General features: G+C 44.6%; 1 protein-coding gene across 1 annotated transcript in view; it reads left to right on the top strand.

Moving 5' to 3' along the window:
- RNF130 (ring finger protein 130) overlaps nucleotides 1-24,763 on the top strand; it is a 185,122-nt gene extending 160,359 nt beyond the window's left edge. The window contains exon 8 of the mRNA XM_027548471.1: nucleotides 17,444-24,763. Within this exon, the coding sequence (XP_027404272.1) occupies nucleotides 17,444-17,553 (110 nt within the window). The 3' untranslated portion in view covers nucleotides 17,554-24,763. The remainder of the gene's footprint in view (nucleotides 1-17,443) is intronic.
- Nucleotides 24,764-25,469: the final 706 nt, after the last annotated feature.

Here is a 25,469-nt window from a genome sequence, read left to right as displayed (position 1 = left end):
GAGCTTCCGGGTGGGCCAGTGGTTTAGATGCCACACTTCTGCCACAGGGGGTGCAGGTTCCATCCCTGGTGAAGGAACTAATACCCCACATGGTGCAGCTTGGCCAAAGCATTAAAAAGAATAGTACAAAGGACGCTTGTAAACGCTTCCCCTAGCTTCTTCAAAAGTTAGCACGTTACATAACAATGGTAATGTGGTTAAATCCAGGAGACTAACATTGATCCAAGACTGTTAATTAATCTGCAAACCTTATCCAAGTTTCAGCGTGTCGTTCATAACATCCTTCTTCTGGACCAGGACCATGTGTCCTCCAGTCTGAGCCAACGGGACGGGTCCTCAGTGTGTGTTCATCTTTTATCACGTCAGCACTGTTGTGGAATGTGAGTTCTTTCGTAGATGACCCTCAGTTTGGACTTTCTGATGTCTTCACATGATTAGACTGAGGTTATTCATTTGGGCAAGAATGCCACAGAAGTGATGTGTGTCCACAGTTCTTACCACAACCCTAAGCTTTACGCACAAAGAAATAACATTCAGGATGATGTCACGTCTTGCTCTTGACTTAACCCACTTGTTCCCAGCTCATGCTCTACACTGAGATTCGTGGCTCACAGTTCATGGCTATGAACTTGGCCCTTCTCAGCGTGACTCTGTTTGGGCACCTGGGGTCCCTTAGGCACCCCCAGGGTCTCTGTCACCCTTCCCTGGCAACCCTGTCCCTTTCTGTGTTCCTTGTTGGACTTCCGTCTCCCTACCCTTCCAGGAGTACCTGGGAGGAGATGACTATCCTCTGCCTGGTCCCCAAGCTCTGCCCACATGATGTAGATGCTCAGAGAAACATAACTAACTATGAATGAGCAAGTGAGTGGCTACCCAGGTGGCCTGGTGGCCTTTCTTTTCTCCCTCTGGAATCCATGGAACTGTCCACCATCTCTGCAGTTTTATCTTTTCCATGCCATGTGATTGGATTCACAGTAGCCTTTTCAGATGGGCTTCTCTCACTTAGTAGTATGCATTTAAAGCTCCTCCATGTCTTTTCATGACTTAATAGCTCACTTATTTTCAGTGCTGAATTATATTCCATCGTCTGGGTGTACCAGTTTATTTATCCACTCACTACTGAAGGACATCTTGGTCGTTTTCAGGTTTCAGCAGTTATGAATAAGGCTGCTGTAAACATCTATGTGCAGGTCTTTGCATAGATGTAAGTTCTCAGCTCATTTTGGTAAATACCAAAGACTGTGATTGCAGGATCGTATGGTAAGAGTCTATTGAGTTTAGTCAGAACCCCGCCAGCTGTTCTCACAGCGGCTGTACCGTTCTGCACGCCCATCACAATGGGCGAGAGCTCCTGTTGCTCCACATCTTGGCCGGTATTCAGTGGTGTCAGCACTCTGGACTTTGGCCATTCCAGAGGATCTGCAGCGGTCTCTTGTCATTTTGATTTGCATTCCCTGATGACATGTGATGTGGAACACCTCTTCATGTGCTTATTTGCCATGTATGCCCTCTGGTGAGGTGTGTGTTAAGGTCTTTTGACCTTTTTTTCAATTGAGTTGCTTTCTTATTGTTGCATTTTAAGTCCTTGGTATACTTTGGGGAATAGCCCTTTATCTGATGTGTCAGATGACCAGCCTTTTCTACAAATGCTGCTGGGACACAGGACATACAGAGGTGCATAAACAAACTTGCATTCATATCTCACACATATCTGAGAAGTAGATCAAAATGGGTCATATTCTTAATTGTAAAGCCTAAAGCAGTAAAAGTTTCTTGAAGAAAACACAAGAGAAAGACTTTGAGACCTTGGCTTAGGCAAAAATTTCTTAGAACAAACACCAGTGATCCGTAAGGGGAAAAGAATGAATTAAACTTCATCAAAATTTAAAATTTTTGCTCAAACATACTACTAGAATTAAAAGGCAATCCGTAGACTCAGGGAAAATATTAGCAAACATATGTTTGATGAAGGATCTGTAACCAGAATATATAAAGAACTCTCATGGGATCGCATGTAATGTTTAAAGATACTGAATCACTATGTTAGACCCCCAAAACTAATATAATATTTTGAGTCAATATATTTAGAAGAAAAAAAAAAACTTTCCTATCTTGATAGCAAGAACATTTACTGCCAGGAGCCGGTGAGGCATTCCACTCGTGACAAAGGTCATGAGGAAGGAGGCTCGGCATACGCAAAGGCAGGATCGAGCCTCAGGAGTCCGCCCGGATATTCTCGAGCATCTACCCCCCAAAAAACCAGAGACTGCCTACTTTATTGCTTTGTGCTCTCACCTCTGACTTTACTGGGGGCTGTCCCCTACCACCATCTCGCTCTCTCTCTGTCAAAGAGTTAACTTACAGCTCCAATTAATAAAGTTCCTGGGCAATTAGGAGTGTTTAAATCCATACCTCTCAGATGGCTCTCTAACTCGCCTGACAAGTTTACCCGGACTCCTGCAGCTATGTGTACGATTGTTTACAGTCTCCCAGCCTCAAGAGGCACGGGAAGCTTAAGATATTCAAATAGCTTAGAGCCTCTCAGAGAGTTAGAAACTGTCAGAATAAGACTAGTAAGGGATTTCATTGATGAATCAATGCTTGTTGCCAAGTTTTCACATCCCCTGAATTGTATCCTTGAATGTGTATTAATTAATAGTTGGTATGTAGAAAAACTAAGTAGTGGCCTTGGTGTTAGTAACTTTAGACCCTTAAGGTAATAAATTATTTCCTTTGTTGTAAACCCATTACACATCCACCCTATAGGAATACAATTTTATCTTTGGAAGATGGCGCCAAACCTTAAAATAATTACTCTTAGAGAAAATAAGTCTTTGTTGATAAGTCCTTGTCAAGAGTCATAAAATGTTAATAGGCCTTCTGGCCAGAAGATGATGTAAATCACCTAAACCATTTGTATACGATAAATTTTCAGGAAAGAAACCCTGGTTTTTGATAAGAATCAAAGACTGCTGACTTTGCATCCCCTATTATCCTCTATGTGTAACTTAGGGTATATAAGCCCCTGTTGAAAATAAAGCTACGGGCCTTGCTCACCAGCGCTTGGTCTCCCCATGTCATTCTTTTCACATTCTGGCTGAAGTCTCCATCTGGAGCACGGAACCCACCACGCTTACTAATTATGCCTGGGCTTCTAAGACCCACTCGAGAAGGTGTCTAGGGTGAGGCACCTTCCGCTATTCGAGAGGGCGCCTGCGGCCTACGTAAGTGGTGCAAACTTCTTGTCTTGAAGTTTTATTGGTCTCCCGCGTAAACCAAGCTACTCAGCCTCTTTTCTCCACTGAATTTTCCTACTGAGCTATCCTCATTCTATTATTCTTTATATCTCTAATTAGCATATAAATAGTCGCCTAGGCCGTCTCTCCTTCGAATACCCTGGATCAGCTGGGGCTGGTCCCCGGCAATTTACCTTGGAAAAATTGGGCAGTTACCTTTTGGCCTTCCCTCATAGCTCAGTTGGTAGAGAATATGCCTGCAATGCGGGAGACCCCAGTTTGATTCCTGGGTTGGGAAGATCCCCTGGAGAAGGGATAGGCTACCCACTCCACTATTCTTGGGCTTCCCTTGTGGCTCAGCTGGTAAAGAATCTGCCTGCAATGCTGGAGACCTGGGTGCAATCCCTGGGTTTGGAAGATCCCCTGGAGAAGGGAAAGGCTACCCACTCCAGTATTTGGCCTGGAAAATTTCATGTACTGTATGGTCTGTGGAGTTGCAAAGAGTCGGACACGACTGAGCAACTTTCACTTTCAGGAAGGATGGAGGAAAGACTAGCCAGGCATTGCAGTTTTCACCAGGGGCCTGGCCTTGACTTCAGTCAGTAGTTTCTGGGTCTGAGAACTAATTAAGGTCTGGAAATGGGATAAGGGATTATGAATTTTCCTGGGGCAGCTAACCTACCTTTCTGCTTGTCCATCTTTCTTGGCTGCAGCTGTCAAGCAGCCCATCTCTCCTGTCACTAGGAACATTGTTCTGTGAGCTGCCCCTCCAGATCCCAGCATCCTGATCTTGCTGACCATCATGGTCATCAGTGACACGTGGTTTCTGACAGTTCTGTGCTGCCATCTAACCACTTTGATTTCTTTTTATTTCAACTAAGCATTTATTTTAAAATTTCTAGCCTCTGTTATTTCTGACTCTTACTACTTCCTTCTTTCCCATGAAGTAAAGTGAAGTCACTCAATCGTGTCTGACTCTGCAACCCCATGGACTGTAGCTGTCAGGTTCCTCCATCCATGGGATTTTCCAGACAAGAATGCTGGAGTGGATTGCCATTCCTTCTCCAGGGGATCTTCCCAACCCAGGGATCAAACCTGGGTCTCCATCACTGCAGGCAGACTCTACCATCTGAGCTACCACCCAGTTCTATAAAGTCACTTCCTGTCCCCCACACAGACTGCAGAAGATGGCCACTATGGGCTTTTGAGCAACGCTTATTTGGCTCAGACGGTAAAGCGTCTGCCCGCAATGTGAGAGACCCCGGTTCGATTCCTGGGTTGGGAAGATCCCCTGGAGAAGGAAATGGCAATCTACTCCAGCACTCTTGCCTGGAAAATCTCATGGACGGAGGAGCCTGATAGGCTACAGTCCATGGGGTCGCAAAGAGTCGGACACAACTGAGCGACTTCACTTTATGCCCCCAGCACTAGTGCATCCATTGTTGCCTTGGTAAATGGCAGGCTCTAAGGAAAGGGGGATACATACTCTTGGGTCTTTGAGGAGAGTGAGACACAGAGCTGATTTAACACTGACATCCAGGGACCTGAAGCACCATCACTGACTTCCTTCTTGGAGCAGGGGGGCAACCTAGGAGTCAGGTGACAATCCAAGCATACTCTGGCTTCCCAAATAGAGCCCCAGCCCGGGTCTTTTTCACATGAACCACTGGGTCCAAGACCCCTGAGTCAATTCCCTGGTTCCTGCATGCTTCATTAGTGTGGTCACATGGGGTGGTTGGCAGTGCGTGAGAAACAGCTAACAGTCCTGAGACTGATGTCCTTGCAACCTGCTTGCAAAGCATCTGGGAACTTAGATTTAGGAGGGTTCCCACCACTGATAAAAATGGCTCACTGTGTCAAAATTGTTTGGGTTTATGGTGAACACCTGCCTTCTTTTTGGGAGCCTGGAATCTTAGTACATGCCAGCAGAGGGCACCTGTGTGACCTGCTGCTAACAAAAACCTTGGTGCTGAGTCTCATGAGTTTCCCCAGGTGGCAGCTTTCCACATGTGTTTGTCATCATTGCTGGGAAAATTAAGCGAATCCTGTGTGTCTCCACTGACAAGGGACTCTTGGCAGCTTGAGTCGTGAGTCCTTATATTGATGACCTGGTGTGAACTGACCTGGTGAGCAGGAAATGTTGAGTACATCAAGGCTTTGGTGAGACGCAGGCACTCCGGAGCATCGGGGGCTTGTCCCCTTGGTGAGGTCACCAGGCAGTGGCATCTCAGACATCCGCTTGGAGCTAAATACAGGCTACTGCACTTTGCACCTCCTATCATGATGAAAGGAAGAGTAAACTGGGTTTTGGAGGCGGCACACTCCATACCTGGGGACCCTGCAGAGACACATACGCCAGGTGACACAGAAGGCTGTGAATAGGGCCATGGGAAGGAAAGGCCTTTGCAGCACGCAAGCAGATGCTGCTTGGCCCACAAGACTCAGCAGGTCCCCGGGACTACAGGATCTGCAGTGGACACAGAGATGTGACGTGTTTCTGGCGAGCCCCAGTAAGAGTCCTAGAGCGTAACCTCTAGCTGTTTAGCCACTAAGTCGTGTCCGACTCCTTTGCAACTCCATGGACTGCAGCCTGCCGTGCTCCCCTGTCCGTGGGATTCTCCAGGCAAGAGTACTGACGTGGGTTGCCATTTCTTTCTCCAGGGAATCCAGGGATCGAACCCATGTCTCCTGCATCGGCAGGAGGATTCTTTACCACTGAGCCACCAGGGAGGCCCATTTTCCTACCTTACCTTATTGTCAAAGTTTGATAACTTTGACACTGACATCTCTAATCCACTTGGAATTAAGTTGCTTTTTATGTCAGTATGGGGTTGCATTTTTGCCCCAAAACTTTTTTTAACATAATTTTATACTTAAAGCTTGCAAGAAGAATATAAAGAATTTCAATATAGCCTTAACCCAGATTTCTATTGTTTTACTATATTTATCTGTCTCTGGTCTCTTTCTCTCCATACCCACAGACACACACAGAGACATACATACACACACACACACATTATCCTTCTGAGGCATTTGAGGATAATTTGCATACAAAATAGCCCTTTGTTCATCAATATTTCTGTGTGTATGAACATTCTCTTGTACAGCTAGAGTACAATGAGCAACCTGTATGCAGGTCAAGAAGCAACAATTAGAACCAGACATGAAACAATGGAATGGTTCTAAACTGGGAAATAGTACATAAAGGCTGTATATTGTCACCCTGCTTATTTAATGAGCCTGGCATGAGAAATGCCAGGCTGGATGAAGCACAAGCTGGAATCAAGATTGCCAGGAAAAACATCAATAACCTCAGATATGCAGATTACACAACCCTATGGCAGAAAGCAAAGAGGAACTAAACAGCCTCTAGATGAGAGTGAAAGAGGATAGTGAAAAAGCTGGCTTAAAACTCAACATTGAAAAAACTAAGATCATGGCATCCGGTCCATCACTTCATGGCAAACAGATGGGGAAACAATGGAAACAGTGAGAGAATTTATTGTCTTGGGCTGCAAAACCACTGCAGATGGTGATTGCAGCCATGAAATTAAAAGACACTTGCTCCTTGGAAGAAAAGCTATGACAAACCTAGACAGTGTATTAAAAAGCAGAGACGTTACTTTGCCAACAAAGGTCCATATAGTCAAAGCTATGGTTTTTCTGGTAGTCACGTATGTATGTGAGAGTTGGACCATAAGAAAGCTCAGCGCCAAAGACTTGATGCTTTTGAACTGTGATGTTGGAGAAGATTCTTGAGAGTCCTCTGGACTACAAGGAGATCCAGCCAGTCCATCCTAAAGGACATCAGTTCTGACTATTCATTGGAAAGACTGATGCTGAGGCTGAAGCTCCAATACTGAGGCCACCTGATGCAAATAACTGACTCATTAGAAAAGACCCTGATGCTGGGAAAGATTGAAGGTGGGAGGAAAAGGGGACGACAGAGGATGAGATGGTTGGATGGCATCACCGACTCAATGGACATGAGTTTGAGCAAGCTCTGGGAGATGGTGATGGACAGGGAAGCCTGGCCTGCTGCAGTCCATGGGGTCGCAAAGAGTCGGATACGACTGAGCAACTGAAAAACAACAACAATTACTGGTTGCTCATTGGAATGGTATACATCCCAATCAACTCAATTTTATAGAGTGTTTAGTGACACAATTTGAAGAGACTGAAACAAGATATATCTTAATTTATATCCAAAAGTAGTTTTATGGTCTAATTGGGGAAGAAAGATAAAACAGCAGCAAGTAGGACAGCACACAGAATCAGGTGCTTATATTTCACAGAGAGCTGCAAACCCTTCTCTTGATTTAAATTGCATTCATCAGTTTCAGGGCTCAAAGGGCTAGAAGGGACTTTAATCCAAGGACTTTAATCTACACTAAGAGAACTTTAAGCCATTGATAATAAATTGATCAGGTTTCCACTTCTGGTAATGTCATACTAGCTTTTTGCAGTCCAACCATCAAACCAAGCACAACCAGAAAATATGGAAAAAACATTTTTAAAACATTGCATTTTAAGACATTGAAGAGCTACCAGAGCAGTGAGGACTTTGGGAGCCACAAGCCCAGAGAAAAGGAAAGTTCAGTACTGGGCATTTGAGGCATTTGCTAATTCACAAACAATAGCTGTGAACTGGCCAAAATGTGGTGGCTGATAAACTAAGATAAGGAGAACTTAAGCAGTCCTGTTGAGTTTGTAGACAAAACTTGGAGTTCAAGACCTACCAAGGAGAATGAGCCATGATAAACACCCTTGGCCTTCCATTAGAATCCCTAAAGGCCTACACTATACAACTAGAGGATGAACCAGAATTTGACTAGCCTTCTCAAAAATTGGAGCCCAGCTTTGCATTTGCTTATTTTCTATTTGGATTCAAGTGATATACCCTTACCCTAAAAGTGATGTTCCCCCCTTCCAAGGCAATAGGAAATACTCTGGATCAAGGTACTGTCAGCAGCAGCCTCAGAGTATCACAGTACTTTTCATATATCTCTAGCAATCCATCAGAAATAGCAGGTATACCAGAAGACCAAATGACCAAAAAGAGAGGGAGAGAAAGAGAAAGAAACAAAGAATAGATCCAGCCAGAAGACCAAATGACCAAAAAGAGAGAAAGAAAGAAAAAAAAAAAAAACAAAGAAATACATCCATAAGATATATAATTATTGGAAATATAATACATAGATTTTAAAATACCTTTTAAGTATTTTTAGGAAACCAATGACAAGATGGATAATTTCAGCAACTAAATTGAAACAACGTAGCATTACATGGAATGTGAAGACTGAAAACTATAATAGTTGAAAGTAACAACTCAATAGAAGGTTTAATTGAACTTCAGTTCATTCACTCAGTCATGTCCGACTCTGCAACCCCATAGACTGCAGCAGGCCAGGCTTCCCTGTCCCATCACCAGCTCCCAAAGTTTACTCAAACTTATGTCCACTGAGTTGGTGATGCCATCCAACCTTCTCATCCTCTGTCGTCCCCTTCTCCTCCCACCTTCAATCTTTCCCAGTATCAGGGTCTTTTCTAATGAGTCAATTCTTCGCATCAGGTGGCCACAGTATTGGAGTTTCAGCTTCAGCATCAGTCCTTCCAATGAATATTCAGGACTGATTTCCTTTAGGACGGACTGGTTGGATCTCCTTGCAGTACAAGGGACTCTCAAGAGTCTTCTGCAACACCACAGTTCAAAAGCATTAATTATTCGGCACTCGGCTTTCTTTATGGTCTGACTCACATACATACATGACTACTGGAAAAACCATAGATTTGACTATATGAACCTTTTTTTGGCAAAGTAATGTCTCTGCTTTTTAATATGCTGTCTAGGTTGGTCATAACTTTACTTCCAAGGATTAAGCGTCTTTTAATTTCATGGCTACAGTCACCATCTGCAGTGATTTTGGAGCCTCAAAAAACAAAGTCTCTCACTGTTTCCACTGTTTCCCCATCTATTTCCCATGAAGTGATGGGACTGGATGCCATCTTAGTTTTCTGAATGTTGAGCTTTAAGCCAACTTTTTCACTCTTCTCTTTCACTTTCATCAAGACGCTCTTTAGTTCTTCTTCGCTTTCTGCCATAAGGTGGTGTAATCTGCATATCTGAGGTTATTGATCTTTCTTCTGGCAATCTTGATTCCAGCTTGTGCTTCATCCAGTCCAGCATTTCTCATGATGTACTCTGCATATAAGTTAAATAAGCAGGCTGACAATATATAGCCTTGACGTACTCCTTTCCCTGTTTGGAACCAGTCTATTGTTCCATGTCCATTTCTAACTGTTGCTTCCTGACCTGCATACAGATTTCTCAAGAGGCAGGTCAGGTGGTCTGGTAGTCCCATTTATTTCAGAATTTTCCAGAGTTGGTTGTGATCCACACAGTCAAAGGCTTTGGAATAGTCAATAAAGCAGAAATAGATGTTTTTCTGGAACTCTCTTGCTTTTTCCATGATCCAGCGGATGTTGGCAATTTGATCTCTGGTTCCTCTGCCTTTTCTAAATCCAGCTTGAACATCTGAAAGTTCATGGTTCACGTATTGCTGAAGCCTGGCTTGGAGAATTTTGAGCGTTACTTTACTAGCATGTGAAATGAGTGTAATTGTGCGGTAGTTTGAGCATTCTTTGGCATTGCCTTTCTTTGGGATTGGAATGAAAACTGACCTTTTCCAGTCCTGTGGCCACTGCTGAGTTTTCCAAATTTGCTGGCATATTGAGTGCAGCACTTTCACAGCATCATCTTTCAGGATTTGAAATAGCTCAACTGGAATTCCATCACCTCCACTAGCTTTGTTCATAGTGATGCTTTCTAAGGCCCACTTGACTTCACATTCCAGGATGTCTGGCTCTAGGTGAGTGATCACACCATCGTGATTAACTTAGACATCACTGAAGAAGGTATTTATGAACTGAAATACAGATCAGGAGAAAATATTTCAGGCTGCTGCTAACCTGAAACACAAAAAGGCAAAAGAAAAATACATAAAAAGGCATAAAAGAGTTTAGATCATGTTGAAAAAGTCTAATTTACATGTAATTCAAATCATAGAAGGAAAGGATCTAGATTGAGGCAGAGCAATATTTGGGGAGATAATGGCTGGGAATTTTCCAAAACTAACCAAAGACACCAAACCACTGATTCAAGAAAACCACACCAACAGTAAAAGTGAGGGGAAAAGACAAAAAAAAATTTTTTTTAAAGCAGTTAGAGGAATAAAAGTTATCAATACTTCCTTATTGAGAAGAAATTCACATAACATAAAACTAACGATTTTAAAGTGGGCAGTGGCGTTAGTATATTCACGGTGTTGTGTAACCACCATTTCTGTCTGGTTTTTAAAAGCTTTAAACATCCCAAAAGGCAACCCCTACACATTAAGTTCTTGCTCCCTATTCCACTCTCCCTTCAGCCCCTGGTAACCACCTCATCTGTGTTCTATCTCCATGGGTATACCTGATCTGGACATTCATATAAGTTGAATCATACGGAATATGTGACCTTTTGTGTCTAGCTTCTTTTACTTAGCATGTTACAAGGATCCATCCACACCATAGTATGCATGTATCAGTACTTCATGCCTTTTTATGGTTGAATAATAGTATAATAGTCTGTTGTATATATGTATATATGTCACAATTTGTTCATCCATTCATCTTCTGTTGAACGTTTGGGCTACTTCTACCTTTTGGCTGTTGTAAATAATACTGCTATGAATTGGTATACAAGAATCTGTTTGCAGACTCCCCTGGCCACACAGTGGATAAGAATCTGCCTGCCAATGCAGGGGACACGGTTTCAATCCCTAGTCCTGGAAGACTCCACAGGCCATGAGGCAACTAAGCCCATGTGCCATAGTCACTGAGCCCGTGTTCTAGAGCCTGCCAGCCGCAGCTACCGCACCTGCGTGCCACAAGGACTGAAGCCCGCACACCCGAGAGCTCACATGCCGCGATACGGAGCCTGCATGCTGCACGCCTGCCCCTGAGCCTGTATGCAGAACCTGTTTGCTCTGCAGCAAGAGAAGTTACCACAATGAGAAGCCAGTGCACTTCAAGGAAGAGTAACCCCCACTCGCTGCAACTAGAGACAGCTCGAGCGGAGTAACGAAGACCCGGCACAGCCAAAAATAATAAAGAAAAAAGAACCTGTTTGCGTCCCTCTTTTTTAGTACACTTTTAAAATTGTATTAAATTTTGGCTGTGCTGAGTCTTTGTTGTTGCAGGGGCTTTTCTCTAGTTGCAGAGGGCAAGGGCTGCTCTCTCGTTGCGGTGCCCCAGCGTCTCATGGCAGTGGCTATTGTTGTGGAGCGCAGGCTCCAGGGCACTCGGGCTTCAGGAGCTGTGGCACGTGGGCCCAGTAGTCGCTACTCCCCAGCTCTTCAGCACAGGCTCAATAGTTGTGGCATACAGACGTAGTTGCTCCAAGGCATGTGGGATCTTCCCAGATCAGAGATTGGACCCTGCATTGGCAGATGGATTCTTTACCACTGAGCCACCAGGGAAGCCCTGCACCCCTCCTTTTAATTATTTTAAGTTTGTACCTAGAAGTGGAATAGATGAGTCATATGGTAATTCTATGTTTAATTTTTTGGAGTGAAGTTGCTCAGTCATGTCCCACTCTTTGTGACCCCAGGGACTGTGGCCCGCCAGGCTCCTCTGTCCATGTAACACAACATAGATAAGGTGGCTCACTGGTAAAGAATCCTCTTGCCAATGCAGGAGACGTGAAAGCGGGTTTGATCCCTGGGTTGGGAAGATTCCCTGGAGGAGGAAATGGCAACCCACTCCAGGATTCTTGCTGGGAAAATCCCATGGACAGAGGAGCTTACTGGGCTACAGTCCACGGGGTCACAAAGAGTTGGACACGACTGAAGCGACTTAGCACAAGCACAATACCCTTTAAAATGGCCAAGATGGCAAATTTTATGCTATGTTTTTTACTATAATAAAAAAAATCAATAATAAAAGAGTATCATGGCAACTTGTGGTAATAATCTCTGAAATTTAAATGAACAAGTTCCTTGAAAAATACTAAGTACCAAAACTGACACAGAAGAAACAGGAAATCTGAAACAGGAGATCTAAATTCTCTGAATTTATTACTGCCGATGCTGCTGCTGCTAAGTCGCTTCAGCCATGTCCAACTCTGTATGACCCCATAGACGGTAGCCCACCAGGCTCCTCTCTCCCTGGGATTCTGCAGGCAAGAACACTGGAGTGGGTTGCCATTTCCTTCTCCAGTGCATGCATACATGCTAAATCGCCTGAGTCGTGTCCGACTCTGTGCGACCCCATGGACAGCAGCACACCAGGCTCCTCTGTCCACAGGATTCTCTAGGCAAGAATACTGGAGTGGGTTGCCATTTCCTTCTCCAGAATTTATTACTAAACCTAAGTAATAAAGTCATAGTTTAGACTCTTCCCTCAGAGAAACACTCCAGGGATAAGAGACTAAGAAGTACAAACTGCTATGTATAAACTAAGATACAAGGATATAGCATATGGAACACAAGGAATATAGCCAGCATTTTATAGTAACTTTAAATGGAGTATAATCTATAAAAATATTGAATCACCATGCGGTATACCTAAAACTAATATAATATTATATATATTATATTATGAGTGTTATAATACAGACTATACTTTAATTTTTTTAATGATTTTTTAAAAATTTGAACTCTAGACCTAGATGGTTTCACTGGTGAATTATTTATAGTATCTCATGAAGAAATAAAACAATCCTACACAAATTTATCCAGAGAATAGAAAAAGAGGAACAAACTAAGTTCCTCATTGCAGGGCTCAAGTCCTGCAATGAGACCAGCATAACATTAACACCAAGCATGACTAAGACATTACAAAAAGGAAAATTACAAGTTAATTTATTTTATCAATATAGATACACATATTCCAAATAAAATATTAGCTAAATGAATTGACAATATATAAGTAGGAAAAATTACAGCCAAGTTAAATTTGTTAAAAAATGCAAGGTTGAAAATCAGTGGGATTCAACACATTAACAGAATGAAAGTGAAAAGTCATATTTTTATCGTAATAAATACAGAAAAGGCATTTGCTGAAATTCGACACCCATTCTTCCTTATCTAATAGAGTATTCTTCACTGATAAAAACTAGATGGTAAGACTTTATAAAGGTATGGTATTTAAGATTGGGAGGTATTGATGCAAGGATGGATGTATAGCTTAATAGTACAGAATATGGTCCCCAAACAACCATGCATTTATGGGCACTTGGTCATGTGAAGGTAGCACTGTATAGTAGTGAGCATGAGAGTGGTCTTTTCAATCAGTGGTTGTCCATCAGCTGAATATCTATAAAGAAAAGCAAAAGTCGCTCAGTCCTGTCTGACTTTTTGAGACCCCATGGACTATACAATCCATGGAATTCTCCAGGCCAGAATACTGGAGTGGGTAGCCTTTCCCTTCTCCAGGGGATCTTCCCAACCCAGGTCTCCCACATTGCAGGCAGATTCTTTACCAGCTGAGCCACCAGGGAAGCCTAGGAATACTGGAGTGGGTATCCTATCCCTTCTCCAGCAGATCTTCCCAACCCAGGAGTTCAACCGGGGTCTCCTGCATTGCAGGCAGATTCTTTACCAACTGAGCTACCAGGGAAACCCTATAACAAGAAAGTGAATCTTAATTCCTACTTTACACCATACTCAAAAATGAATTTGAAGTGGAACATAGATCTAAATGTGGAAAGTAAAACAATGGAGCTTCTGAAAGATAAAACAATATCTTCAAAACCTTGAGATAGGCAATTTCTTACATAGGAGTCAAAAGAGCACCAACCATAAAATAAAAGATAGATAAATTGATCCACACTAAAATTAAGAAATTCTGTCTGTCATAATACACTATTTTAGAAGAAAACCTATAACATTTATAGCAAAGTAATAAATAGTATTTATATATTACTTACATAAAGTCATAACAAAGGACTCACACTCAGAATAAAGGAAAAGACTGACAACCTGATAACAAAATGAGCAAAAGAAACATTTCAGGATGAGCAAGATATACAAATAGCCTAAAAACATATTAAAAAGTGCTCATCCTTTTTAGTCATCTGCTGCTAAGTCACTTCAGTCATGTCCAACTCAGTGCGACCCCATAGACGGCAGCCCACCAGGCTCCCCCGTCCCTGGGATTCTCCAGGCAAGAACACTGGAGTGGGTTGCCATTTCCTTCTCCAATGCATGAAAGTGAAAAGTGAAAGTGAAGTCGCTCAGTCGTGTCCAACTCTTAGCGACCCCATGGACTGCAGCCCACCAGGCTCCTCTGCCCATGGGATTTTCCAGGCAAGAGTACTGGATTGGGGTGCCATTGCCTTCTCCGTTTTAGTCATCAGGGGATATAAATTAAAACCACAATGAAATACCCCTTATATACCCACCAGAACTGCAAAACTTTTTAAGTCAGAAAAACATCAAGAATTAGTGTAGATATAGAGCACCTGGAATTCTCAGCCACTGCTGGGGGTAAAAATTGGTGCAGCCACTTTGGAAAACTGCCAGTATATACATCTACCTAAGACCCAGCCATTTCACCCCTAGATTAAACTGAAGAGAACTGGATCCACATGTGTGCAAGAGATACATAAAAATGTGTGTGTATGTGTGCTAGGTCACTTCAGTCACGTCCAACTCTTTGCAGCTGTATGGACTGCAGCCCTTCAGGCTCCTCTGTCCATAGGATTCTCCAGGCAAGAATACTGGAATGGGTTGTCGTGCCCTCCTCCAGGGGATCTTCCTAACCCATGAAAGTCTTTTACATCTCCTGCATTGGCAGGCAGGTTCTTTACTGCTAGTGTCACCTGGGGAGCCCCCACACAAAAATATTCCTAACAGCAGTATTCACAATAGCTCCCAATGGAAACAATGCTCGTGTCCATTAATAGAAGATTGGGGGACTGCCCTGGTGATCTAATGGCTAAGACTCCAAGCCACCAATGCAAGGGCCCAGGTTCAATCCCTGATCAGAGAACTGGATCCCACATGTCACAAATAAAAGATCTCCTGCCACAACTAAAAATCCCACATGCCACAATTCAGGCACAGTGCAGATTAAAGAATAAAAATCTTCTATTTTTATTTTTTTTAAATAGAAGATTAGATAAATAAATTGTGGGGCAGTCATACCATGGAGTATTACACAGCAACAAAAGTGAACAAACTACGTGCTGTATTCAATGACATAGATGAATGTCACAACATAATATTGTCTGAAAAAATCCAGGCATAAAAGAATATATACTCTGTTTCTATTCATGTAGAATTAAAAACAGGCAAAACTAAACCATGGTCTGAAAAGTCTGAATTGTGGTTTCCTTTGGAGGAAAAGAGAAGGTCTGGTGACTGGGATCAGTAGAGGTGCTTGTAGAGTGCTGGGAGGGTTCTGGTTCTTGACCCAGTGATTTCACAGGTATCTCCTCTGTAAAAACTCACCCAGCTGTAAACTTATACACTGTGCACATCTGTATACAGGTTGTACCTCCATTAACAGCTTACCTAGTGACATCATGTCGCCGATAATAAGAATCAATTAATCAGTAAACAAGGTGTTTCCAGGGGTTGAAAAATTTACCATGCTTTCTTGGCAAAGCCAGCATCATGCTTTTCTCTAAAATTCAGCTGCTTGTGTGTTCCTCTCTTGATATTTTATTTTTCTCAAGCAAACTGGTTAATAGCTGGGTAGATTACTAAGTAAATTCTGACCCATGGTTTATTACCAAAGATTTGGTGTCAGCTGATCAATACACTAACACAAAAAACTTAGGTCATTTCCACTTCTGGAGGCTTTAGTTCTTCCTGCAGAGCAGAAAACTCTCTCTTTTCTCAGTTTCTTTTGTTTTGTTTTTTAAATCTTTAAGCTTTAAGCCCAGTTGGACTGTGCAGATTCTTCTGAGCGCTGAGACTCAACAATCAGAGATCAAATATCCCATCTCTTACTTGGGACTCATCTTAAGAGGTCTGCTTATACAGATGGCACGCATCTTTTAATTCATCCCAGGTTTTTAAATACAGAAGTTTTTAATAAGGAAAGTTAAACAAGAAGAAGTGATCATGAAATGCTTTAATTTAAAACTATATATAATATCTTTCCTCTCCTCCCTGTCCATCATATCATTTAAAAAATAAGAACAAAGTTACAGCAATTATAATACCTTATTTCAAGACTCAAAGAGCTGTAGTAATCAGGACAGTGTTGTGTAAGTGTGAAGATGGACAAATGAGGACTTCCCTGGTGGCCCAGTGGTTAAGAATCCACCTTCCAATGCAGGGGACATGGGTTCAATCCCTCCTCGGGGAACTAAGACCCCACATGCTGCAGGGCAACTAAGTCTGCATGCCACAGCTAGAGAGCCCACGCGCCCCAACGGCTGAGCTCAGGAGCTGTAGGGTCACGTGCAGCAAGTGGAGGACGCCTGCATGGCACAGTGAGAGGCGTGGCACAGTGAGAGCACTTGCACGCCACAACAACCCCCACGAGCCACCACCGAGACCTGCCACGGCCAAACAAACAATTCAACTGCCCAGAAAAAGACCACACCGATTGACTGATGGATTTTCTTTTTTTTTTTTTTTTCCACCTTTTAAAAAAAATTGGAATATAATTGCTTTACAATGCTGTGTTAGTTTCTGCTGTACAATATTATGAATCAGCCATATGTATACATATTATGTAGAGATATGGATCAGCTCACAGTGGCTGTCTGAGAAAGGACTGGAAATTACTGGTCTTAACATGTGTAGAGCTAATCATGTAAAGGAACTTTGATATAGACAGAAACTTTTTCATGCATTCTGACCTGTCAGTCTGCCCAACTGATGACCCTGTGCCCTCTCCTACCTCCACCGGCCTGCTTAGCTCAGAACAGAAGCCTTCAAATGTATAAGTGGAATCTTTTTAAGAGCACCAGGCAGCTTTTGCTGGGAGAGCGCCAGTGGTTAATCTCTTGGGGATCCAAGCACTGACATTAATATATTTAAAGTGTGCTTACACTGAGGGATGTCTGTATTCTTTTCATAAGAGCCCAAAATGGACATGTTTGAGAAAATGTGATGCTTTGAAGATAATCCACGTTCTTTTCCTTCAAGCCAGGTGGGGAGTGTAGACCTGACGACCTATTAAGTCCATTTTTCTTGCTCCTTTTCCAGGTGGTCACTTCTTCCATCGGAACTCTCTGTCCCCTCGAAGCCTGGTGTACGAAAGTGAATTCTCCACAATCGAACCATCTTTGGACATGTATGATGAGAACAAAACCTGATTTTTTTAAGTGGACCGTCACTTCCCTTTGATTTGTGATCGCCTTTCTTGTTTTGTATTCTTCTGTCAGTGTCCATTTTGGGAGAATGGCAGTGCTTTCCAGGCACAGGTTGGGGCTCAGGGTTACAAAGTCCCCCAAGGTGAGGCTTTGAGGGCAGCTTTATTGCCCAGGTGGCCTCATGGCACGGAAAACCTCCCCAAAGCTGGCCACTGAACATGGGCCCCGAGAAGCCTGGCTGTTTCCAGAGAAGAGGCGGGGCCCAGGGGTTAGGATTGCTTTGCCAATGGGCTCTGAATAATCACATGCTATTCTGTGTTGGGGTGACGCTGGGGTCCTTAGATAACTTTTGTGCTCCCCACTCATAAAGCATACTAAAGCCTGTCAGCACTGCTTCCCACGCGTGCAGGGCACACGTTGCCGCTTCGTGGACTGCTCTGTATCTTCCTGTCTCTGACTTTACTTCCTGTTAAAGGGCCTCCTTCTAAGGGTTCCTAATAGAAAGCCTCGTCTTTTGTTCCTCCTCTGAGGCTGACCCCGAGCGCTGCAGCGGAGCCGCAGGCTGTGCGGGGTGGGCAGCTGTTCATGTTGTTGCTGGCCCCCCTAGAAGAGCATGGCATAAAGTGAGCAGTGCTCCTGTGACCACTGAGACATGGAAGGTCTTGTCCCCGAGGCTGGTGGACCTGTCTTCTTGGCAACTGCTGAGGGGTATGCGGAGGGGTTGCTCAGGAGGCCAGCTGGGCATGGTGACCCCTGGGTGACGGCCCGTGGTTGTCAGAATCAAAAAGCTCAGAGTGCTTTCTTGAGAAAAACCAACCACCTCCTTGCTGTGAGATACCACATAAGCACCCCTCTTAAGTCTACCCACCCAGCCCAGTGCCCCCCCGTCAGCCTCAGCTGAAGCACGAAGTGGGCCCAGGAGCTCACGGCATTGCAGACATCAGAGACATGTGTTCTTCCCACGTTCAAGCTAACCTCTCAAGAAACATGTATCTCCAGAGAGCGCCCAGCACAGAACCACAGTGAGCTAACGGATGAAACCGACCGCGCGTCCTTTCTGCTCAAGAACACGCCATAGTTCCGCCTGTTCTCCTGCGGATATGAGCTGTGTAGAGATGCACCTGTAAACCCGCAGCTCCTCGTGTGAGACTGGGCACTTCAGTTCCATGTGCCTGGAATGTGATCCGAGAGCAAGCCACGCAGACTTGCCCTGTTATTCGTATTGACTCTGTAGGACAGAGTTTGAGGGGAACACTTGCCATTTCTCCTGTGAAGCTGGCTTCTCCTGCTGTGATGTGTTGCTCAGATGCCTCAGACACAGTGGTGCCTGGAACGCAACGCCTCAGAGAATCAGGGTGCAGTGTCACCTCCGAGTGACCAGCAGCATGCTATCATTTGAGGCGGGAGCAGTGCAGAGTTAACAGCTTTTTCTTTTGAGCTTTAAGCAAGGGCTTTTATTTGGTTTTCCTTTGTACTCTAGTCTTTGTACTATAAAAATATTTTTGATAAACAGTTCCAAGAGAATACTGTTTAGAAAGACGGGTCTGCCCCCTGGCTTTACGTGAGAGAATGTGTCTCAAGGAGAGCAGAACTTGGTCTATCAGAGGTTCCAGACATGCACCTGCGTTAGTGTTTCGTTTGGCCATCTTCCAGCGAAGGTGGCTCAGTTCTGACCATGTTGTCACTACCATGACCTTGTTTTCCTGAACCAGAACTTAGATCCCAGTGGAGCGTCTTCTGATTTGTGCATTATGAAAGCATATATGTTAAATTTCACTCCAGACATTCCTTTACTGAAAAGAAATGAAATTACTTGAGAAGAAACTAAAAATTTAGACCCTAAAAGTCTGCCTATTCATATAATATTTGAATTTCTGGTAAATCTAGGGCACACATCCACTGTCAAATAACCAAAGAGGCATTCCTTACGAGGAAATTCTCTCAGAATAGTGCTTCAGATCCCAATTCTTTCCTAAAACTTGGGGCCACTTTCCCACTCAGCTACAGAATGTCCTGCCTTTGTCCGGAGAGACAGTAACTTCTCCGGGAAGGTCATATCTTCCAGGAATAGGGACGGTAGCATTTTTTGTCCCAAACAACACGTTGTCTCTTTGCTGTAGCTGTGCCAAGGGGAAATCCTCTGTCCAGCCTCCACGCCACCCCCAGGGATCCTGGCAGAGGACGGGACCCCAGGCTGCTTGCAGAGAATGCACTTCTCACTATAGGCAGTCCTGCCCTGAGAAGCTTGAGGTTCGGGGAGCAGAGTGTCTTGGAAAGTTGGGGTTTAGAGACGTGTTTCTGCCCTATATCTCAGTTTTTGCGAGTCTTACAGCTGCAGTGGTTATTAGCCAGGAATGATATGATAATCTCTGATTGTTTTTTGTGAGTTTGAGGGGAAGGGGGCAGAGAGTACTATTCGAAGAGTGGGAGGGATAGAGGAGTGAGCTTCTGAGCTTCTTACACCACAAACCCTCTGACCCTTCAGGAGACTGCTCTGAGCTGAGCCTGGCTCCCAGTGCTCCCTCTGTAAAGACGGGCATGGCCTCCACCCTGTCTCCAGGCCGAGCCGGGTGAAAAGCCAGCAGGCATCACAGGACAAGTGTGGAGCTGGGCCTGGAGCAGCCACATCCGTTAGCTGATCTGTGAGGAACTGGGTTGTGACAGGTAAAATGCAAACTTGACAATTTGGTGGTTTTTAACTTCCTAAGGGAAGAACTGCCCAAAGCCCTGCTTTCTTTTCAGGAAAGAGAGGGAGAGAGCAGAGGCGCTTGGTCCAGTAACAGCCACGCTGTCCACAGTACAAGGGCTAGGCTTGGCCGTGTGCGTGGGCAGCGTGTCTATCCAGGGCTGCCCGCCTCTGCCCTCTCAGGGGGAGACAGGCTTTACCACCGGGAGCTTGTCTTGACAAAGTCTGGTGAGTCCCACTTTTGAAGAAAGGCCTGGCCTAGAGGAGTGTCACGACACACTTCCCTGAACACCCTGATGTAGACTGCTGCACCAATCTGAAGCTGACAGCCCAACTTCTGAAAGGTGGGGCTGCACAAAGTTTAAGCAAAAGAGAATAACTAAATTTGACTAACTTTATATTTACTGTGGGCTTTATAAGCTCTTCTCATATTTTAATACCCCTCACATCCAGTTCTTTTCTTGACTTATGTGTTATATGAAACTGGTTTTAATGGAGAAAAAATCAAAATGTTATCTTGCTTCGTGTTCGCCTTTATCATCTAAGCGGTGATTCTGCAGGAAAACAAGGAGATGGTGTTAATATCTGGTCACCTGTGACAATGGTTGGTGCTCATAAACTTCATGAAACAAAAGCACCATTTCCAGGAAGCAGCATTGAGGGAAAAGGTAGGAAGTTCTCACTAGATGCCAAACACATACATAGGGAGTTACAGTGAATCCAGTGATCATTAGGCTGTTACTAAAACTGGCACATTATCAGCCAGCCGAGATGTGAGCCCAAATGCAATGGTGGTGAATGATGAAGAGGTTTCAGGGCGTAGATGGAAGGGTGTGGTGCAGCTCAGGACCCCCACCAGCAGGACCTGTGGTCGCTGAGGATGCCATGCAGGCCAAGGGGCTGAGACCAGCAAGGCCTTGAGTTCACCTCCTGGGAAGGGAGAGCTTTGCTGTGGGGAGGGCCCACATCTCAGCTTTGCAAAGAGGAGGACCTGGGAGGGGGGCGGGGTGAGCCGGGTAGGCCTGCGGTGCCTGGGTGCTGGCATCTGGCTGAGAGTGGGGGAGGAGGGAGTCCTCAGATTGAATCGGAAGCCTAGTGCTGGTCTCAGTGACCCAGGGGGTTGGTGGGACACAGGGGGAGAGAGACATGGGGACAGTTTAGATCTGAGGGCTGGCAGGACCTCTAGGGGAGGCATAGAGATACAGCCCTGGACCTCAGGCAGAGGTGTGGGGAGGCAAGGGTGGTCAGGGTGTGGCTCCACTGGGCATCAGAGTACTGGGAAGCTGTGTTAAATGGACACATTACCTAGAGCTACCAAAGTAGGCACCATGTCAGCCAGTCCTCGCGTGCCCCAAATCTCTCCCTCCCCTCCTTCCCACACACACTCACTGGGGTTAGAGTCTCCTAAAGTGGGTACAGACAGGCCTGGGGGTCCTAAGCTAAGCTCAGATGATGATGGAAGCCAGAATAGGGCAAAAATTGCCCACTGATTTGAGAACCAGGACAATGACATTTGAGGACAGAAGGGGCTACAGACAGCAACTGACTTAGAAAAAGCCACTGAGCAGAACTTCCCTATTCAAGAAAAGTGGTAAGAAGAGAAAAGTGGTAGTCACTTCACTGCTGTGCCAGGAGAAGCCTCACTAATGCCCAGAGATGGGGTTTGGGGTTATTAAACTCAGAATTCACTCCCAACTCCATATATGGGGCAACTGTTATGACATCCACAGCTTAAAATAAGTGTCTTCCCTGTTAAAGGCAGTTGTTAAAAGTGAGATGCGTCGACTTTTGCCTTTTCTTTTGGCCTTGTTGATAAATCACTCCAAAGTCCATTTGGAAAAGGATGAAATGAATGTCATGTTCATGGAACATCCATGGATGTGGTTAAGATTCTTTCAGCAGGACTGGAGCACGCCTTAAAGATTTTAAGTTTTGTTACAGAGAAAATTCAGGGAAAAAGGCTACAGAGGTAAGGTGCCTGTGTTTCCTTCATGAAATTGTGCTTTTTTTTTTTTTTTTTACTGTCCTACATAGCAGCAGGAAAAACAAAGCATGCCAGTTCCCACAACCAGAGGAGAAGGGTTTCTCCCACAAGAGGCCGTGTCCCCAGCTGGCCAGCCCCTATCACTCCTCTGGGAGTCAAGTCAGGAAGTTTGCCCTCTTTCTTAGGGGTGCCCTGAAAGATCCCCAAAGGCTGAACCTTGGAGAAGAGTCCAGTGGGTCTCCAGTGGACATGGGGTAAAAGCAGTCACCTGAATTCTCCAGAGCTGCACCCCACTAGCCTTCAGTGGTCACAGAGGAGAGGCGATGCTGTTGGTCTCGATTGCTAAAAGAACAATATATTTGCCCAAGACTTGACTCTCATGGTCCCACAAGGCCCTGGGAGGCTCCCGGTTCATAACTTGGGACTTAACTGGGGTTTTGCCTCTTGCAGTTCACAATAGCTCAAGCCATTTTTTTCTTCACTTTGACTTGCTGGAGAGAAAGACACTTTGTGACAAACAGAAAACAAAGAAACTCTGAACTTTATGCAGACTTGAGTATCAATGTTTCAGAAGGATTCCGTGCTGCTGGAATCACTCAGGCCTCTGTCCCAGGTCTCCTAGTTCCTCCCACTGGATCGCCCACACGCATGTCCACAAAAAAACAGAGGTCTGAGGTGACACAGATCCAGCTCAGCAGCCTGAAAGGAGTAACTTTCTCAGAAACAGCAGGCCTGGGAAAGCACTGCCGGTGGCTCAGAGGCAGCAGCCAGAGCGTGCCTACTCAGGCTGACGGTGGCGTCCAGCTCAGCTGTAAGCACCTTTACAAACCGCACCCCTTCTTCTTCTGTGGAAGGGCCAAGAGTTGGAGGACGTCATTAGCACCCTTCTGGCAGCTGCAGTGGGGTCTTGACCCACTGGGACACATCTTCTAGGGTCACCCACTCATTTAATGCTGGCCCGAAATGGCTCACTTCTCACCAGTCCGTTATAGTCCACTTGGGCAGGACTGTGTGCAGGCAAGAGGCGTTCTGGTCATCTGGGAAGTCTGACTAGCTTTCATCAGCTCCTTACCCCTCAGGTGACAATCACTCTCTCCAGCTCTTAGCAACTTAGAGCTATCAGCCTCTGTGGAGAGTTACAGATGATTGTTCTGAGCTATTTTTACAAATTTAACCCAACACAAAGTGAATTCTAATTTGCTGTAGGAATTATCCTTCATCCATAATTATGTCCAGGTATATTTACACTTGGAGAAGAAAATGGCAACCCATTCTAGTATTCTTGCCTGGAGAATTCAATGAACAGAGGAGCCTGGCAGGCTACAGCCCATGAGGTAGCACAGAGTTGGACATGAGTGAGCATGCACACACATACACACATCCACACTATGTGATATTTAAGGAGTTTTCTAGTGACTGGGCAGTACTGAGCCAAATGTTTGTGGAAACAGAAGAGGTGGAGTAGGTAGGTCATCACGTCTCAGGCCATTTCTTTCCCAGCTGAGCAAGCTGTTCCTAAGCAGAAAGACTCATTGCCTACTGCCTACCAGCATGCCACAGGACCAGGCCAGTGGGTGTGACCAGCGCCAGAGTCCCACCTCCTCTGCTAGGTACCCAGCCTGAGCTGACACATGCCATCCTAGAGAGAAGTGAGAGGGTATCATGTCCATTCATTCCCTGGCAGCCCAGGCCTGTCTTGCTGACCCAGTTGGAAGAGCGGCACACTTGGCCCAATCTTAGGGCCAGAAGCTGGTGTCTTGGGCTGAGAATGGAAAGCAGGGTCCACTTCTGAGTGGCAATGACTCTAGCTAAGGAAACTGGACCCGGTGATTATAAAAACAGGAAAAGACTCCAAGCTAGGAAATGCTATTTGGAATATGGGGAACCCCATCACCTAATAGAACAATCCTGTTCCTAAACAAGAGGAGATGTTGGTCCAAGTCCTAGGCCACATAGGTCACAATTGTTTTTTTACCTTCAGTAGCTTTTATACTCACGTTAAAGTTAGCGCTTTCATATTTCGGCCATTCAAAGAGCTCAGTGCCTCTTCCTCTGAGTTTCTGCAAACTATGCACAGCATCTCAGAGGGTGGCATACAAAACTATTTTTCTAACTATAGCACAGGAAGTTTGGGGTGGGGGAGGCTTGGGATATACCTACATGTAGCCAACGACTTATTTTCCCACCTTGAGGGATGAAAGGGAGACTGTATACCTGAGTTTAATTCGCCATTGGATCTCTTGTACCAGAAAAAACACATATCAAATATCCAAGAAGTAAAATTGATCACTAGCTTAATCTGGGGACTCACTATAAGGAAGGGTCACTTTGACTAGAACACAGATACCTACAAATACAATGTGAGCTGATTTCTTGGCAACCTTTAAAATGTTCTGGGCAGCACAACTTCTAGGTCTGTACAGTTGATGTAAGTATAATTAAGTAGTGAAATTGTATGGTATATACCTATATGCCAATAGTGTATACCTATATGTGCAGGATTTGCTAATATAACCATTTCAATAAAAACTTATTGAAAAAGATGCATTGGCCACATGGAGTGCTGTTGGTGGAAACCTGTATCAGTGAGGACTCTCTTGGTTGCAAACGACTGAAACCCCAACCCAAACTGGCATAAGTAAAAAAATAGTGTGGTGTTGCCCAAATGCTAAGTCAAAAAAAAGTGTAGTGTCTCCCAAAAGCTAAAATGCCATGAGTGTGCGTATATCACTTACGGAATGTTTTGGCCCTCAAATACTGAAACCAAGACACATCTGCTAGTTATAGCCTCGTTCGCACAAGAGCTGGTCTGCCTCCCCAGGAGACCAGAGTGGTATCTCCTTGACCCTGATTGGCTTGGTTGGAAGCACATGGCCATCACCGAACGAGCCACTGTGGTTACAGAGGTAAAATGTGCCATTAGCCAAGGCCAGAATTGGCTCTTCTTTGGCAGCCACGAGCGCATTCAGCTTCACCTGAAAGACAGGAGCTGAGAGTTGAAAGACATGGTTGCTACAGCAAAATCATGATGGAAGGAAGAAATGGATGTTGGGGCAAAAACAGCAAATGTCCAATACATGTAGAAAAGAGTTGGAACCAGGAAGGTGTGGACGTTAATACTACTTCTGCACTTATTAGTATGAAATTGGCAAACCACCTGTCTGGATTTCAGTTTTATCTCTTTAATATTGACCTCAAAATACCTATCTTCTAGGGTAAATGAGGGGAGAAGGCAATGGCACCCCACTC

This window comes from Bos indicus x Bos taurus, chromosome 7, assembly GCF_003369695.1.
Source record: "Bos indicus x Bos taurus breed Angus x Brahman F1 hybrid chromosome 7, Bos_hybrid_MaternalHap_v2.0, whole genome shotgun sequence".
Classification (NCBI taxonomy): Eukaryota; Metazoa; Chordata; class Mammalia; order Artiodactyla; family Bovidae; genus Bos; species Bos indicus x Bos taurus.
The sequence above is the reverse complement of the archived record's forward strand: the minus strand, read 5'-3'. Positions and strand labels throughout refer to the sequence as shown.